At 45.8% G+C, this 15,211-nt stretch overlaps 1 protein-coding gene across 3 annotated transcripts in view; it reads right to left on the bottom strand.

Moving 5' to 3' along the window:
• The window catches only part of UBASH3B (ubiquitin associated and SH3 domain containing B), a 156,361-nt gene that overhangs the window by 17,430 nt on the left and 123,720 nt on the right, over window positions 1-15,211 (bottom strand). For all 3 annotated transcript variants that reach the window (XM_054439518.2, XM_063671518.1, XM_063671517.1), the window contains exons 4-6: window positions 14,610-14,808; window positions 11,070-11,239; window positions 4,997-5,205 (exon numbers count right to left, since the gene is read on the bottom strand). In XM_054439518.2, the coding sequence (XP_054295493.1) occupies window positions 4,997-5,205; window positions 11,070-11,239; window positions 14,610-14,808 (578 nt within the window). The remainder of the gene's footprint in view (window positions 1-4,996; window positions 5,206-11,069; window positions 11,240-14,609; window positions 14,809-15,211) is intronic.

Raw genomic sequence — 15,211 nt, 5'->3', positions numbered from 1 at the left:
CTGAGGTATGAGAATTGCTTGAATCTGGGAGGTGGAGGTTGTAGTGAGCCAAGATCGCACCACTGCACTCCAGCCCGGGCGATAGAGCGAAACCCCGTCTCAAAAAGAAATAAGAATAAAAATAAGTAAATGAATTAGAGGTAGATGGATTTCTGCACTGAGGACAGATATATTAATTCCTTTGGGCAGGGATGGATCCTAGTGATTTTGTGCCACGCATGGTTGGCACCAAAGACAAGTTCAAGAATAACAATGTATCAATTATCTGTTTGCAGCTATTTTTCTGGTTGAAAAGAAATCTACGATCCCTGTTGCCTTTAATATTTCCCGTGGTAATTTCCATCTGAAGTGAAGAGTGATAAGGGAGGTATTTTCACCATCTCCACCTCTTAGCCAGTGGCTCCTAACAGTCAAGGAAACTTTGTGCCAAAGTACCCTATTCCACCCTCTTCAGTCTCCAAACCCTATCTCCCCCTCAATCACGCCTCCAGCAAGATGATTACAAATAGAATTATTTCAGAGAAGACCATTCTCACCAGATGTTTAGAGCTGTGAGCCAAGAACTGTCATTTCTGAGTGTAACACTATAGCTACAGAAGCCTAAAAGAGGTCTTGCTGAAAGGAAGACAGTCAAAACCTGCCAAGCTTAAATTATTGTCAATAGTAAGACTTCCGCAAAGCTTTATCTAATAAACATTGCAATGTAAATATGGTTGTTAGGCAAATCCAGTGAACATCTTTGGAATCACTGAACAGAGTCCAGGGGAAACATTTAAATTTTATAGATTTCTTGCTTCTTTACAATTTGGGTAGCCATCCATCTCAGTTTGCTCCATATACTCCCAGCTTGCATCTGTTGACGAGGCAACCTGTCTAGGCTACCACCTGTTCTGGATTATTCACTTTTAACATTATATTATCAGAATTTTATTTTATTTTATTTTAGAGACGGAGTGTTGCTCTTTTCGCCCAGGCTGAAGTGCAATGACACGATCTGGGCTCACTGCAACCTCCACCCCACAGGTTCAAGCAATTTTCCTGCCTCAGCCTCTGGAGTAGCTGGGATTACAGGCGTGCATCACCATGCCCGGCTACATTTTGTATTTTTAGTAGAGACGGGGTTTCACCATGTTGGCCAGGCTGGTCTCAAACTCCTGACCTCAGGTGATCTGCCTGCTTGGCCTCCCAAAGTCATGCTGGGATGACAGGCGTGAGCCACCGCACCTGGCCCATAATTTTATTTTTGAAAATGTCTTTTTATATTCACCAATATAATACAGCAAACTGGTTGTTAGTAAATTTTTGTTCCTTCACTTTCAGAAGCGGCTCCTTTTTCACTAGAAGTGATAGACTCATTCTATCTACTTATAAACGAAGGTCTCAGAAGTCTCATGCCCTGAAAAACTGATTTTGAACCCTTGTGCATATCAGAATCACCAGGAGACTTTAAAAAAAAAACACTCATGCTGGGGTTCTGCTCCTCACAGACTGTGATTCAGTAGGTCAGGGGTGGGACCCAGGAACCTACAGTTCAACAAAGCGGCATCAGTCCATCTGAATATGTTGCCAAGTGAAACCTGTTACAGTAAAATTTAAGTAACTGTAGCCCAAGGAAATCTTGCGCCGTTCACACAGTATAATAGACCAGCTATTCTACTTTATTTCAAACTAAGATCCTCCCAAACATCACACAGTTCAAGAAAATCCAGTTAGGCTGGGCACGGTGGCTCACGTCTGTAATTCTAGCACTTTGAGAGGCCGAGGCAGGCAGATTATCTGGGGTCAGGAGTTCGAGACCAGCCTGGCCAACGTGGTGAGACCCTGTCTCTATTAAAAATACAAAAATTAGCTGGGCGTGGTGGCACACACCTGTAGTCCCAGCTACTCAGGAGGCTGAGGCAGGAGAATCACTGGAACCCAGAAAGCAGAGGTTACAGTGAGCTGACATCGCACCAGTGCACTCCAGCCTGGGCAACAGAGTGAGACTCCATCTCAGAAAAAATTAAAAAAAAAAAAAAAAAAAAAAAGAAAACCAGGTTTTATTATCTGACTCATCAAAGCTTCAGGGTGCAAAATGTCTGGCTACCTAGAATCGTTCTTGTACATATCTGTTTGTTTCTTTACTTTATCGCAGCTGTGAAGATACCGACAGGATCCCTTCTCTCCCTCCTTCGGCTCCCATGGCAAGATGAATGCCAGCCTCTTTCCCTTCTTAACTGTCATTATAATCAAAGGACCTGACTCACTCTGAGACAGCGTGGAGCTGCCAGTTCCAGTAAGGCAACAGTCAGATGCTTTTTGCTCAGAACAGTGGAGGGAGGAAGCCGGGCCTGACATCCAGAACATCTCAAGCATCGGGAGAGCTGGCTTCTCCCTGCAGCACGCCAGGCCTGTGCTAAGCCCAAGCGGCCAGGCAGCTCACCCAGCTTCGGAGAACACAGTGGGGCTTCATCAACTCCAGTTAGTGTGGAGAGAACGTATTTCCTTAGGAGGGACTCAGAGAACTGAGAAGCACTTGGCAGGGAGTCTTGTCAAAATCATTGACCCCTAGTCGTGACTTGTTGCCTGGATACCGGGGGCAACTCCCACCATGCCAGCCAGGCCATGCTCGACATCCCCCTGGGGCTCTACCTCCTGAGGTCTATCTTGGGTTAGGAGAGAGAGAAGGTCTGTGTCTGTCTTACAAGGAAGCTGGGCTCTGCCTCCTTGAGTCATTTGACCTCTGGGGTTAAATAGGAAAGTGCAGTTCATCTACAAGATTGCTTTTATGGAAGACACATTTCCTTTGATGAGCACTAAGTGAGGACTGGCAAACACGAGATAGAAAAAAGAGAATAATCATCATTGTGCAAATGGCAATTTTATAGTCACCGCTATACGCCAGACTCTGAACCATGTAAAGCTAAGCTCTGTATTGCAGTCTTCACAACAACCTTATGAGGTAAGTGCAATTATTAGTTCCATTTTCTAGATGAGCAAACAGAGGCTCAGAGAGGTAATGCAACTTTGCCAAGGCCACACAGCTGGTAAGTGGGAGAGTGATCGTTTAAATCCAAGACTATTGGAATCCAGTCTCAAATTCTTAATTACTGATGCCTAACTTATTTCTCTACTTTGAGCAGGGTTGGCTGTGGAAGCTGTTAGTTTAATTTCAGACATTGTTCTCACAGACATGACATCATTAGTAATCTCGCGAATAAAAGATGACACAAAGACCTCCCTGGGACGCACTGACCGAAGTCACTCAGGTTCACCTATACGTCGGCCTGAGCTGTAATTTAGGGAAGAGTGGGTTTGGATGGAGTGAACTCTAAGAGATCAGCACTGCTTCTCACATACCTCCACTTTTTTTTTTTTTTTTTCAGACAAAGTCTTGCTCTGTTGCCCAGGCTGGAGTGCAGTGGCGTGATCTCAGCTCACTGCAACCTCCACCTCCTAGGTTCAACTGATTCTCCTGCCTCAGCCTCCTGAGTAGCTGGGACTACAGGTGTATGCCACCACGCCCAGCTGATTTTTTTTTTATTTTTGGTAGAGACAGGGTTTCACCATGTTGGTTTGGCAGGTCTTGAACTCCTGACCTCAAGTGATCCACCCACCCTGGCCTCCCAAAGTGCTGGGATAACAGGCGTGGGCCACTGCACCTGGCCATACACCCACTTTTAAGAAAGAGATCTGATAAAACAGCAACTCCAAGTACTGTAAAATAAGAAATAACAGATCTGAGAACTGTGCTTTGTCAGGCAAATAATGTTTTAGTTCTCAGTTTATTCATGCATATTTTGCTTTACTTGTTGTTATAGGGATTAAAATGGAGACTTTGGAAACCCAACTTATATATTTTGATCTTCCAAAGCATTTCTGAAAAAGTAAAATGTTTGGGGAACATGAGACAGCTTTGACCTCTAATTTTGTGCCATCCAATTCTGGAGGCTCATGGGCTGGGCTGAGGTGGGAGCAGAGTGAGAGAGAGGGGAAGGGATTGTTGGGTGGGGTTATTGGGGAAGAAAATATTCTTTCCCATCTTTGGATTTGTGGTTTGTCTGTTTGTGGCTCACTAGGGTAGGGGACCTTTATCTTCTCCTTCCAGGCAAAAGACTTGATGAAATCATCTCTCTCTGCTTCTCCTTTATGGCAATAATAACAATATTAGCCACCAAGCAGCTGGTGCTCATGGCTTCTGCCTCTCAGCCGTGTTGCCACATGACAAAAACAAGAGGGAAAAAAACAAACTAGCATGCAGACCCTGGCTAGATGCCCCAGTGCGCCGGGGAAGCGCTGGCTTTGAGCTGCTCCAACTAAGAAAGAGAAGATGCCTTTTGTTTCTATTTTATCTGTTGGGACAAAGTTGGCCACTGAACGTGGTACCAGCATGGAATGGGGGCAAAATAGTAACGAGGGACATGTGAAAAGTTATTACCCTAAAGAAGACTGGCAGAGAGGAGGCGGACCCCTTTTCAGTCTGGCAGTTGCCTGTTCCCTTAGACACGGTCTTTGTTGTCTAGGCACGCACAGGCTGTGTCTGGGGACTTGCTCAGGGTCACTTAGCAAATCAAGGATACAGTTAGGGCTCCTGCCTCTTGAAACCCCCTTCTCTATTGGTCTGGATGGCCGGGTAGTAATCTGCCCAGCTGCTTCGGGAAATCAGACCACCCTGACTCATGACCCAGGACAAGGTGGACAGAAGCCCTAAAGCAGTGAAGACACAGCACTGGGATGATGCCACTCTTCAGCCAGAAGAGATGGACCCCAAGCAACCTCAGTTTAGTCTCTGATCAGGAACTCAAGCAGACAACTATGGCAGATGGGGCAGGCAGAGGGAAGCAGAGCAATCCATTTCGCATTTTTCCCATGCCTCAAGTCAGCTCCTTTCCTGGAATTCTGGAATCCACAGGGCCTTCTTCCCATGGATTCCATTTACTGCTGCCCTGTGTATCCAGGATCCAGTCTGCCTTAGCAACATTCTTCAAATGGCATAAAGGTCTTTGTGTCTGCTTACCCATGAAATATCCAGGTGCTGCATTCATCAGCCTTGGTAATGTAATTCTCAGGCAGGAGTCCAGAGCAGCCGGTGGTTAAGGACGTACCATAGATCCAACCCTCGCTGGTGCTGGTCTGCTCCATTGGAGACATGAAGATGAAGTCCCCAGGGACCAGCTCCAGCTCATCGTCATTTTGTGGGGTATAGGGGTAGATGACTTGTAATGTCTGAAAAAGGAAGAGAGGGTGAGTGAGCCCCACGCCTCACCATTCTCCTGAGCACCTTGAGGGCAGGACTGTGTGTTCTGCATTAATACTGCACACCTCCAGAGGGCGATGTGCCCAGGAGCCCTTGGGGTCTGCAGGCCCTGAGTAGATGTGAATTCCTATCAGAGAGCACTTCTCTCTTCAGGGTATTGCAGGTGTATGCCTGGTGCTAGAAATGGTTCCATACTTTTCTTCAGGCATGTTTAGATTTCCCATCAGGATTCAAGTATCGTTTTTGGAAATTGACCTGAAATCCTGTAGGCTCTCTGGCCAACTGCTATATAAACGGACATGGACCTAGCTTCCCTTGCTTCATCTGATAGTCACTATGATAGACACTTGAAACCCAGCTCATGGAAAGCCAGTCTTCCATACGGGGGTTACAGAGGGGCCAGATGGAGTGTCTCTCCTCCAGGAAGGCTCAGGGAATGAAGTACCCCCCTTTCTATGTAACTTAGCTCTTTATTTATGAATTATTATTATTATTATTTTGAGATGGAGTTTCACTCTTGTCACCCAGGCTGGACGACAAAGGAGTGCAATGGCGCAATCTCAGCACACTGCAGCCTCCGCCTTCTGGGTTCAAGTGATTCTCTTGCCTCAGCCTCCCTGGTAGCTAGGATTTCAGGCGGCCGCCACCACACCTGGCTAATTTTTGTATTTTTAGTAGAGATAGGGTTTCACCATGTTGGCCAGGCTGGTCTCGAACTCCTGACCTCAGGTGATTCCCCTCTCTTGGCCTCCCAAAGTGCTGAGATTACAGGTGTGAGTCACCATGCCCGGCCAACTTAGCTCTTTAAACCAGACATGGTTCTTGCCTTAAAGGAGTTTTCTTTAAACCTGTAGTTTTAACAAAGGTCCTGAAAGAAAAATGTCTAGATATCAGTGTCTATGTCAGCATGTAGCCGGCTTTCATCAGATGGAGAAAACGTTCTTACTTTGGGCTCCAAAACAGCCCCCAGGCCAAAAACAGGCCATGCCAGTTGGCTATTTATTCTTTGTTTCTTTTTGCCTTCGTTTCCTGGTATGTATTAACATCACAGGTATAGGCATGAAGGTACTGTAGAAAACATTTATTTTAGTATTTTTTGTTACTAATAGTGGGAGACCTCAATAGTAAGGAAAATATTTCCTATCTTATCTGTTTCACAAGGGACACAAAGACGGAGAAAGCTTTAACAGCTTTTACTATTTTCGAGGGTCTCAAAGCCATTAGTTGGAGGCTAAATATTCTGGTCTCCACTTGCATATTTCTAACTTTGGCTTCAGGCTTCAGTTTCCTCATCTATAAAATAATACTTAAGCCTATAAAAGTTAAATGAGACAATCTAAGAAAACACCTTAGGACAGAACCTTGTGCTCCGAAGGGGCATAATTATTTCTACAGAACCAGAGCACCTGATCTCCCAGGCCACATCCTTCCTTCCAGCCGACCCTGATCCCTGGACTCTGTGCTGGGTAGGCCTGTGAACTAATTGGCTGGTTGATGTCAAGGTGATACACCAGAACATGTTATAAAGAGAGAATTTCCTTCTGGAAATCTCTAAAGAAAGGAACCAGTAAAGGTGTGATTCTTTTCATAAGATGAGAGTGATTGTGCAGAGAGCTCATTTGCACCGCTGCATTTCCAATTTTCCTTTTATGTAGGGCACCTGTTTGTTTCCCTAATTCTGACTCCAGCATCTTTCAGTTCTAGATCTTCCCTGCTCCGATTGCTGCCTTATTCTTGCTGTCCCTCTGCCTCATACACACTCAAACCACCTCTTCAAACAAGCCAGGAAGGTTTTTTGTGGGATTGTTAAATCACCTTAAAGGGAAAAAAAATTCACTCGAAATCTCATAAACTGCAAAGCTAAATATGTGATGTCCCATGAAAAGGAGTATTCTTTTTTTTCTGGGACAAGGTGGAGAAAGTCACCGAGTCACAGGGAAACAAGCCTAAACTTGTGTTCCTTAAATGTTCAAGCACAGCATGGTCTTGGCTAATAATGCCTTTGGCCCAGTGGTGCCTTTCCCTTGAGAAACTCAATGCGATTTCAGAGAGGTCCTCATTGTTCTATCACGTGGCGGGGGGGTGGGCATTCATTCTATCTCTAGGTTATCCCCAGGGAAACTGAGGCACAGCAAAGGTTACAGACAATATGTCCTAGGCATAGGGAAGCTGGACAATAAGTAGCTTCGATTTATTGAATGAACAATAAGAGAAGGCATTGTAGCAAATCTAAAACTATAACTGGGACCCATGTCTCCACTGCCCTTTCTCACTCACCAAAAGCAGATACAAAACCTTAGCCTAAGTTTGAAAGATATGAGAACACATGCCTAATTTATATTACATTCTACTTATTCTTTTGTTTTATGTTTTCCATCTACTTGTAAGAACTCTTTTTTGTGTGTGGGATGGAGTCTCGCTCTATTGCCCAGGCTGGAGTGCAGTGGCATGAGCTTGGCTCACTGCAACCTCCGCCTCCCGGATTCAAGAGATTCTCCTGTCTCAGCCTCCCGAGTAGCTGGGACTACAGGTGTGTACCACCAAACCTGGCTAATTTTTGTATTTTTAGTAGAGACAAGGTTTCGCTGTGGTGGCCAGGCTGGTTTCGAACTCCTCACCTCAGGCGGTCTGCCTGCCTCGGCCTCCCAAAGTGCTGGGATTACAGGCATGAGCCACTGTGCCTGGCCTGTACTCTTGAATCCAAGATGGGCACTGTGGCTCATGCCTGTAATCCCAGCACTTTGGGAGGCCGAGATAGGCAGATCATGAGGTCAGGAGATCGAGACCATCCTGGCTAACACGGTGAAACTCTGTCTCTATTAAAAATACAAAAAATTAGCCAGGAGTGGTGGCAGATGCCTGTAGTCCCAGCTACTTGGGAGGCTGAGGCAGGAGAATGGCGTGAATCCAGGAGGCAGAGGTTACAGTGAGCTGAGATTGCACCACTGCACTCCAGCCTGGGCGACAGAGCAAGACTCCGTCTCAAAAAAAAAAAACAAAAAAAAAAACAAAAAAAACCCAAAAAACCTCTTGAATCCACCTCAGGCATGTTTTTCTCCTCACTACAATGGGATGGAACTCAGTGTGCTGAATGAAAGGCAGGCACAGCCCTGTGTGAATACAAGAGCTGAACTGTCTTTGGAGCCCTTTTTATTCTCACTCACAATAATAGCTGCAGCAACTTTTTTGTTGCTGTTGCACCCACCTTGTGCTGGGTATTACATTAGAGCCTTTCCATACATCTTCTTTATTTAGTCTTCATAACCATCTAGCAAAACATTGTCACCATTTTACAGATGAGAAAACTAAGGACTGGAGATTTATATAAGTTGTCAAAGTGAATTTAACCCTTACTAAAGTGATGGAGGCAGGATTTGAAACCAAGTGTGCTAGACTCCAAAATTGATGCTTTTTGGATCACCCTGTCCTTCCTCTGGATTTCTATTGGCTGGTATATTAAACTGGCATGGCCCAATGTACTCACTAACATGGAAGAGCCTATGTGAAATACAAATGGGATTCGCGTGTCCAAATCGAGTGAGAATCTAAATAGCAGAGGGATGAGGCTTTGGAGTTTTCCTAAGCATCACGGTGCCTTGCCAGAGTGTCCTTGCCTAAACCACTCTCCTTCTCTGGACATCTGTTCCCTCACTGGAACAATCAATCAAAACTGCCTCCTGGGGGCACGTTGAAGAAGGCAGGCAAGAAGAGGGTTACATGTGCAGACAGCTCAGGTAGGACCGAAAGACCTCACGGGAGAGGTCCAGTCCAAAGGGGCTGAGGAGAGCTTTATCAGAACGAATGGTAATAAATGAGCTTTTACAAATAAGAGATAAAAGAGGCCAAGTTATTTTTAGAAAATAATTCACGTGGGCGCTTGCTGCCTTTTTCCTTCCATGCCAATTGAGCAGAATGTGGGTCAGGCAGAAAAGCAATTACCCTTTGAGTTAACTGGAGGGCAGTGTTGATTAGAGGATATTCCTTGTAAAATTCCACTGCCACCTTCCTTCTCTTAGAAAGGTGACTTCTCAGAGGCCATCTGCATGCAACCCTTGACTTTTTTTTCCTTTGCCCTCAGAAGGAGTCCAACCAGCCACACCTCCCTTGTTATCTTCAGGGTTCGTTCTACGTGACTCTAGGAGATGTCAGAATTCTTAAATAAGATCAGGCCCAGTCTGCTCAAGGCATCTTACAGAAACCTGCATCAAATGACTCAAAAGGAGGACATCACGTTCCCATCAGCAGAGTCATACAAAACTGCATGCCCCTGACACTCACAGGCGCATGCTTAGCCCTGAACCTCTGACTCATGGGTTGGCTCTTCTACCACTTCCAAAACAATGAGCTTGGCTGCTCCCAGCCCTGGGGTTCTAACTGTTTTTCATTTTTTTTTTTTTTTTAAAGAAGTCTAAAAGAGATGTTAAAAGGCTATGTAAACTAACAAAAATACCAGTTCTTTGGCTATTTGAAAAATTGGGAAACAAATATAAGTATTGCTTAATAAATGTAGTTAAGTTGGAAGGCACATTTTTAACAAACGATGAGGTCTTTTGTGGGTGGGTAGAGAAACAGTCTCGCTATGCTACCCAGTCTGGTTTGGAACTCCTAGTCTCAAGCAATACTCCTGCCTCAGCCTCCCAAAGTGCTGGGATTATAGGTGACAGCCACCATGCCTGGCTATGATGTAGTTTTGTTTCAGACAGGTTGCCCTTCTTTATTGGTCAAAATACATACTCTCTTGCTTCATCTCTGGCCCTAAATTACTAAGACACTAATGTTTTTTGTGTCTCAGCTTCTCCTTCAGGATAGAAAAAGACAATATTGGCCAGGTGCGGTGGCTCACGCCTGTAATCCCAGCACTTTGAGACACCGAGGTGGGCAGATCACCTGAGTTCGAGACCAGCCTGGCCAACACAGTGAAACCCCGGCACTACTGAAAATACAAAAAATTAGCCCGGCATGGTGGTGGGTGCCTGTAATCCCAGCTACTAGGGAGGCTGAGGCAGGAGAATCGCTTGAACCCCAGGAGCGGGGGTTGCAGTGAGCCAAGATCGTGCCATTGCACTCCAGCCTGGGCAACAAGGAGTGAAATTCCATTAAAAAAAAAAAAAAAAAAAAAGGCAATATTATGCTTCCAAGATGTCACATACTTGTCTAGAAGGCAATGTTGATTCCTTCAAAGGAAGGGTGCTAGGGGTGTACCAATCTTTCTTCTTGTGATGGAATTCAGTTTTCTCACTCAGGCCTCCACTGGGATGTGCACAAACTCTCACAACAGGTGGCTTGAGTTTTCTTTTCCTGTGTGTCTGTCCTCAAAGCTCCTTGAGGACAGGACCACATTTAAAAATTCCAGTATGCTCCATGGTACTTTGCATGATACAGATACACAGCAAATATCTGTTGATTATGTCTTTGCAAGGTTTTTTTGTTTTTTGTTTTGTTTTGGTATTTATGTGTTTTTCACTCACCTAAGGTCAAAATGATGTCTTCCATTAACATCATAAATTTATATAATATTAAAAATTTTCCAATATATTTTTTATTTATTCTGTCCCATTTCATTTCTTTTTCACTGGAGTAGGATTGGCAGGGGAGACAGAACTATGGGGATGTTACCCAGATGAACCACTTGTGACCCAGAGAGGAGGGAGGCATGCTGGAAGCCTCCCAGTGAGGCAAGCAGAGGCTGGACACAATCCTGGGCCAACAGACTCTCTGTTAGGTGCTTGCTCCATTTTTCCCCTGTAGGTACCCATCTCCCTGCAGCAGCGAGCTGCTGATTCTGATCGCATCCCTGCACCCGGTAGCTTCTGGAACCACAGTGAGACATTACCTCATGGTTAGCAAATCGGATATCCCGAGAAAATATGGTAGCCACCCAGTCACACCCTAGCTTGACGTCAATGTTCTGGGCCAGTTTCTCTAGGGTGGGTAGGTGGCTGGCTTGGAAGTGGTAAGCCAGGGTCACATGTAGCTGCTTCTTATGAGGTTCCACATGCACTTCTGGAAAAAAGAAAAAAAGGTCAGTAATTAAAAGGTGGTGATCATAGCAATGGTGAAGACTTAAGGAAAGGCATAGAAAGCTACCCTGAGAAATTCTGCTTCCCATGTAACAAAGAAGACAAAAGACGTTTCTCTCCTTCACAGCAGTAGAATAAGGGGGTAAGGGGATGGCAAGAGATTCCGAATCGAGCCACTGTTCAAGAGATAAAGAGCCACCATATGGCTTTCCTCTAGGAGCTACAGGTCGGCTGAGGGCAGTCCTTTTAGTTAAGTCCTTCTCACAACCATTCCAGTTGATGGTCACCAGCCCCACCATTTAGATGAGGGCACTATGACCTACAGTGATGAAATAATTTGTGTAGAAATACAAAGCATGTTTTGTAGCTGCGTGACTCCCAAGGCTCTATTTCCTTCATTTTGGAATCAGGTCTCTTAGCTTCTGGGTGAGATTGATGGAGAAATGAGGGGGAAAGATGGATATTTTCAAAGTTTAATGCAGGGTTTCTCTCAACAGCATTTTGGGTTGAATAATTATTTTTGGGGGGGGGGGCTGTCCTGTGCATTATAGGGTGTTTAACAGCATCCCTGGCCTCTACCCACAAGACGTCAGCAGCACTCTCCAAGCTGTAACAATTGAAAATGACCTCAGACATTGCTAAATGTACCCTGGGAGGCAAAATCACCCTTAGTTGAGACATACTGGTTTAAAGTATACAGACTGTTATTCTAAGATATCCCAAGAGACAAAACAAAACAACCCTACCTATAGGAGGGAATGGCTACTTTTTTTTTTTCTTTTGTACTTTTTTTTTTTTTTGAGACAGGGTCTTCCTCTTTCCCAGGCTAGAGTTAAGTGGCATGATTATAGCTCACCGCAGCCTCCACCTCCTGGGCTCAAGTGATGCTCCCACCTCAGCTTCCTGAGTAGCTGGGACTACAGGTGTGAACCACCATGCCTGGCCTCTTTTGTATTTACATTGAGGGAGAATCATCTACTGTACAAACTGGAATAATGAAGAAGTTGCAACTAGAAGAAATTAGGGAATTTGAGAATTTAAGGAGCTTGGTCAAGTCACACAGAGAATTAGTGGCCCAAGATAGAACTAGAAATTGAGCATTTCGGTTTTAAGTACTTTTTCTTTTATACTGCATTGCCTTTCTTTGGTGTAAGCCCCATGAGACGAGGTTTTTGTCTCTTGCTTACACTGTATCCTTACTCAGCATATCATGCAGGTTTTCAGTACTTGTTAAATGAATAAATGCACATGAATGAATCTCCCTTGACTACTTCAAATGGAGGACAACAGTAAATCTACTTGATGATATCTGGGCCTGCCAACAACTGGAGAATACCAAGTTCCAGGGCAAAGACATGGTGGCCGGCTTTCCATGCTGGGTAATAAGGAGCTGGACCAGCTAAGCTGCGCAGGGTCATCCAGTTCTCCACATCCCCACCAGGGGGCCACACAACGGCAGAGAAACGAAGCCGGCCAAGTTCTTCATGACAGCAGGATTGTGGAGAGAAACTGGCTCCACCCACGTCCCACGGGGAAAGCTGGGGCTTCAACTGCTTCTCACTCAGTATGCACTCCAAGAATCTGCTGCGGCCCTGGCTGAGGCTTGCTTTTCTCATTTGTGAAGGATTTGGGTTTTGCGGCTTTGACATTAGTTTTGGTCCTTGTGGGGATTTAGTGGTTCTGACAATAACTACTGTGGGATGAGAGAAAGCCATTTCCTTGAGATTGAGGGATAAGAACAGGAAATAATTTGCCTCTCAGTTACACTCTTTCTCTGAAATATTAAGCTCCTATGAAATGTCAGGCTTCACTGAAGTCAGGACCCAGAGACTAGTCCCGTCGCTGAGGGAGAGGAAGAGGTGGGGGTGGGGGTTGCAGAGTCTAAAGAGGCCCCCTCCCCAGGTACAGAGGGGTCTTAAGGTCCTTGTGTTCCTTCCGAGAGCACTGTGATCCTGCAGTGATGCTCAGCCCGGATCACACTCATAGGTCCCAAGCCCTGTGTGGTGCTTTTCTGGTAAAGAGGAATATGGAACAAAGGGCCTGAGATGGCGATGAAAATAGCAGCAGGGAACAATGGCAGGTGAGGGATAGGCCAAAGGCCAAAGGCCAAAGGCCAAAAGGCTAAGGAGCAAACTGTGCGGCTTTGCTCAGGTCTTCCCCCTCTCTGGCACTCCATAAAATTAGGGATAGGGGAATTCTAGGTCTCCTCCAGCTTTGCACTCAGCACTCAGCTTCCACTGTGCATCCTGCACCGTCCACTCTGGTCAGGGCAGCCTCCCCACTGTCCTCTGCTCACACTGTCTCATGCCTGCCTGCCGGTGCTCCTGCCACCCACCCGCCTGCAGGCCTTTCCTCCATTGTCCTGATCAACATCGTCCCAGGGCAAGTTTCCTTCCTTCCGTGAAGGTGGAAGCACCCCTTTCTCTTTTCAGAGCTGATGTTACACAGGGCCTGGCCGGGAGAAACCACTTCTTGTTCTCTTCCCTGTTGCACTCCTCATGTAGGAGGAATCCTCATAGTAGGTGACCAATAAGTACCTGCCAATTGTTATTTCACGCTGGAGCGAGCCAAGAGGCTCTCCCCCCACCAGGTTGTCTGTCTGTTTTCCTGCTGTCATTGAGCTAAGTGAGCTTGTCCACACCTGTAGTCAGAGAGGAGAGCTTTGCAAACTTCTCCCTCTTTTCACCTCCATCGTGTCTCCTGCCTTGAGGACCCCTTTAAGCTAATTCCTTTGACAGGAAATCTCAGGTGTCCTGAACTAAGAGCTCCCATGAGAAGAGCAGGAGACATTTGGAAGGGGTTACATTTTTAGACAGACTCTTGGGGCTTGGGGTCCTGTCTAATGGTTTTCAGCAAGTTGAAGGGTATTGATTGGCTCAGTGGATTTTATTGTGATATAATACGAAGTGCTTCCACTCTTCTATCCTCTGCTACCCACTGAGAAAAGATATGGATTGCCATGGAGCAAACAATGAGACCCAGATAAACACCTACATGGGCGGGAGCAAGGATGTGTCTTTAATTCTGAATTAGGAGGAGATGGTGGTGCTACAAAGAAACACATTTCTAGTTCAGTATGGAAGTCATTTGTGAAACTTCAACTTGGGTGTTAGGGAATAAGCCTTAGACGGTCTCTCCAGGTTAGCAGAAGAGGAGTTGAACATTTTTACAAGGGAGCAAAAAGGCGTGGGGTGCTGCAGGAAAAGGCTCTGTTTTTTTGTCACACGTCCATTCCTGCAGGGTCTTCCACCTCCTGACCCCATCCTGCTCCTCTACCACTATTTCCTATCCTTTTTCCTTTCCAACTCTTTGATTGACAGGGCCCAGCGCTGGCCTGGCAGCTGTTTGCTCACCGGTTTTGGATGCAGCCTCTGCAGCAAAGTCAGCAGCAAACTTCTTGAGGACCTCCGCACTGTCTTCCTTTACGAAGAGGCCGATGAAGTTGGACGACGTGTAGAGCTCCAGGGGCAGCGGGGCTGAGAACTTACATTTCCAGCGACTGACCGTGGTCTGCAGGGCTTCCCCCAGGGCATCCACCTTGCTGTCCTCGCACTGGCAGGGAAAACAGGCAGTCTTCACTCAGAGACAAGGGGAGATGGAAGTCTGCTGGTACTTAACATTGGCATCCTCTCCCCAGAGACTGGAGGAGGCTGATAATGCAATTACTTAACCACCACCTCTGTCTGTGGGGAGAGAGAGGAACTGCAGACTTCCAATTATTCAGACACAGATTACCCAACTGGTGGATTAATGTAGGGAACACATGACCTCTTCCCTCCTTTCCTTGCTCTGAAGTGGCCCCCGTAAACCCAGCCAAAATTCTGCAGAACTGGTTGAGCCGAAAGCAAGAAAGAGGAGCGAGATTGGGGAGATATTGATCAAAGGACACAAAACTTCACTTAGGAGAAATAAGTTCAAGAGACCTATTGTACAGCACAGTGACTATAGTTCATCA

The sequence above is a fragment of the Pongo pygmaeus genome, chromosome 9 (genome assembly GCF_028885625.2).
Source record: "Pongo pygmaeus isolate AG05252 chromosome 9, NHGRI_mPonPyg2-v2.0_pri, whole genome shotgun sequence".
Classification (NCBI taxonomy): domain Eukaryota; kingdom Metazoa; phylum Chordata; class Mammalia; order Primates; family Hominidae; genus Pongo; species Pongo pygmaeus.
This window is presented reverse-complemented; position numbering and strand designations above follow the sequence as displayed.